This window comes from Onychostruthus taczanowskii, unplaced genomic scaffold (genome assembly GCF_017590055.1).
Source record: "Onychostruthus taczanowskii isolate IOZ18803 unplaced genomic scaffold, ASM1759005v1 scaffold438, whole genome shotgun sequence".
Taxonomy (NCBI): Eukaryota; Metazoa; Chordata; class Aves; order Passeriformes; family Passeridae; genus Onychostruthus; species Onychostruthus taczanowskii.
Window position 1 is genome coordinate 9614 of NW_024501881.1, and position 2803 is coordinate 12416.

General features: G+C 43.6%; 1 protein-coding gene across 1 annotated transcript in view; it reads left to right on the plus strand.

The window, feature by feature from the left end:
• LOC121340951 (transcription activator BRG1-like) overlaps window positions 1–2803 on the plus strand; it is a gene marked incomplete at both ends in the record, with an annotated part of 22329 nt that overhangs the window by 9422 nt on the left and 10104 nt on the right. The window contains 2 exons of the mRNA XM_041414056.1: window positions 149–256; window positions 723–809. Of these exons, the coding sequence (XP_041269990.1) occupies window positions 149–256; window positions 723–809 (195 nt within the window). The remainder of the gene's footprint in view (window positions 1–148; window positions 257–722; window positions 810–2803) is intronic.

The following is a 2803-nucleotide window of genomic DNA, read 5'->3' on the forward strand; positions in this document are numbered from 1 at the left end:
TTGGTTGGGTTGGGTTGGGTTGGGTTGGGTTGAGCAGGTGGTTTGGTTGGGTTGGGTTGGGTTGGGTTGAGCAGATGTTTGGGTTGGATCCCTCTGGCACTTGCTGGGCCTGATGCTCACGGTGACGTTCCCCGTTGGCTCCTGGCAGGTGGAGTACGTCATCAAGTGCGACATGTCGGCGCTGCAGCGCGTCCTCTACCGGCACATGCAGGCCAAGGGTGTCCTCCTCACCGACGGCTCCGAGAAGGACAAGAAGGTCTGGATTGGGAATTTGGGAATGCTGAGCATGGGTTTGTCTCCACCCTGGGGTGGCTTGGGCTCCCAACGTGTTTGGGTGATCCTCCTCGAAGCCAGAATGAGAATAAAACCACAAAATAATTGGGAAAAGATACTTTGATCTCAGCTGAAAGCTGGAGGTGGAAATTTATTTCAATAAATTAAAATTTATTTTTTAAAAAGAATTTATTTTAAATAAATTATTGAAAGAAATTTAAATTTATTGAAATAATTTTCAATTTACTTAAATAAATTCAGCTTTAAGTAAATTTAAATTTACTGAAATAAATTCATTTATTCATTTTTAAATTTTATTTTAATGTCTCTTGAGCCCCCCGTCAACTCCCGGTCAATGATCCCAAAAATTCCTGGGAATTCTGGGCTGGTGAATAGATGGAAGCCAGCACTAATTTGGGTTTTTTAACCTCCTGGATGGTTCCTGGCAGGGGAAAGGTGGCACGAAGACGTTGATGAACACCATCATGCAGCTGCGCAAGATCTGCAACCACCCCTACATGTTCCAGCACATTGAGGTGGGGCCGGCGGGCAGAAACGGGGATGAATCCAGGGGCATGATCCCAAAAAGGCAAAATCCCTAAAGGGTTAAACCCGGGAGAGCCAGGGATGAACAAAATAAAAAGGATAAACCCAACAGGGCTGAACCAAAAAGAGGCCTAACCACAGTGGGGATGAACCCTAAAGGGTTAAGCCCCGGGGGGCCAGGGATGAACAAAATAAAAAGGATAAACCCAACAGGGATGAACCAAAAATAGGGATAAACTCAATGGGGATGAACCCTAAAGGGTTAAACCCGGGAGAGCCAGGGATGAACAAAAAAAAAGGATAAACCTGGCAGGGTTAAACTCAACAGGGATGAACCAAAAATAGGGATAAACTCAATGGAGATGAACCCTAAAGGGTTAAACCCGGGAGAGCCAGGGATGAACAAAAAAAAAGGATACCAATAGGGTTAAACCCAACTGGGTTAAACCCAACAGGGATGAACCAAAAATAGGGATAACCTCAATGGGGAAGAACCCTAAAGGGTTAAACCTGGGAAAGCCAGGGATAAACAAAAAAATGGATAAACTCAGCAGGGTTAAACCCAATAGGGTTAAACCCAACTGGGTTAAACCCAACAGGGATGAACCAAAAATAGGGATAACCTCAATGGGGAAGAACCCTAAAGGGTTAAACCTGGGAAAGCCAGGGATAAACAAAAAAATGGATAAACTCAGCAGGGTTAAACCCAATAGGGTTAAACCCAACTGGGTTAAACCCAACAGGGATGAACCAAAAATAGGGATAACCTCAATGGGGAAGAACCCTAAAGGGTTAAACCTGGGAAAGCCAGGGATAAACAAAAAAATGGATAAACTCAGCAGGGTTAAACCCAATAGGGTTAAACCCAACTGGGTTAAACCCAACAGGGATGAACCAAAAATAGGGATAACCTCAATGGGGAAGAACCCTAAAGGGTTAAACCTGGGAAAGCCAGGGATAAACAAAAAAATGGATAAACTCAGCAGGGTTAAACCCAATAGGGTTAAACCCAACTGGGTTAAACCCAACAGGGATGAACCAAAAATAGGGATAACCTCAATGGGGAAGAACCCTAAAGGGTTAAACCTGGGAAAGCCAGGGATAAACAAAAAAATGGATAAACTCAGCAGGGTTAAACCCAATAGGGTTAAACCCAACTGGGTTAAACCCAACAGGGATGAACCAAAAATAGGGATAACCTCAATGGGGAAGAACCCTAAAGGGTTAAACCTGGGAAAGCCAGGGATAAACAAAAAAATGGATAAACTCAGCAGGGTTAAACCCAATAGGGTTAAACCCAACTGGGTTAAACCCAACAGGGATGAACCAAAAATAGGGATAACCTCAATGGGGAAGAACCCTAAAGGGTTAAACCTGGGAAAGCCAGGGATAAACAAAAAAATGGATAAACTCAGCAGGGTTAAACCCAATAGGGTTAAACCCAACTGGGTTAAACCCAACAGGGATGAACCAAAAATAGGGATAACCTCAATGGGGAAGAACCCTAAAGGGTTAAACCTGGGAAAGCCAGGGATAAACAAAAAAATGGATAAACCCAACAGGGTTAAACTCAACTGGGTTAAACCCAGGAGAACCAGGGATGAACCAAAAAAAGGATAAACCCAATAGGGGTAAACCTACAAAACTGGGATAAATCAAAACCAGGGATAAACCCAACAGGGTTAAACCCAACAGGGTCAAACTTAACAGGCTTAAACTCAAAACAGGGAGAATTCAAAACCAGGGATAACCCTAATGAGGATAAACCCAAACAGGGTTAAACCCAACAGGGTTAAACCCAGGAGAAACAGGGATGAACCAAAAAAACAAAAAAATGGATAAACCCAACAGGGTTAAACTCAACTGGGTTAAACCCAGGAGAACCAGGGATGAACCATAAAAAGGGATAAACCCAATGAGGTTAAGCCCAACAGGGTTAAACCCAGGAGAACCAGGGATGAACCAAAAAAAGGATAAACCCAAC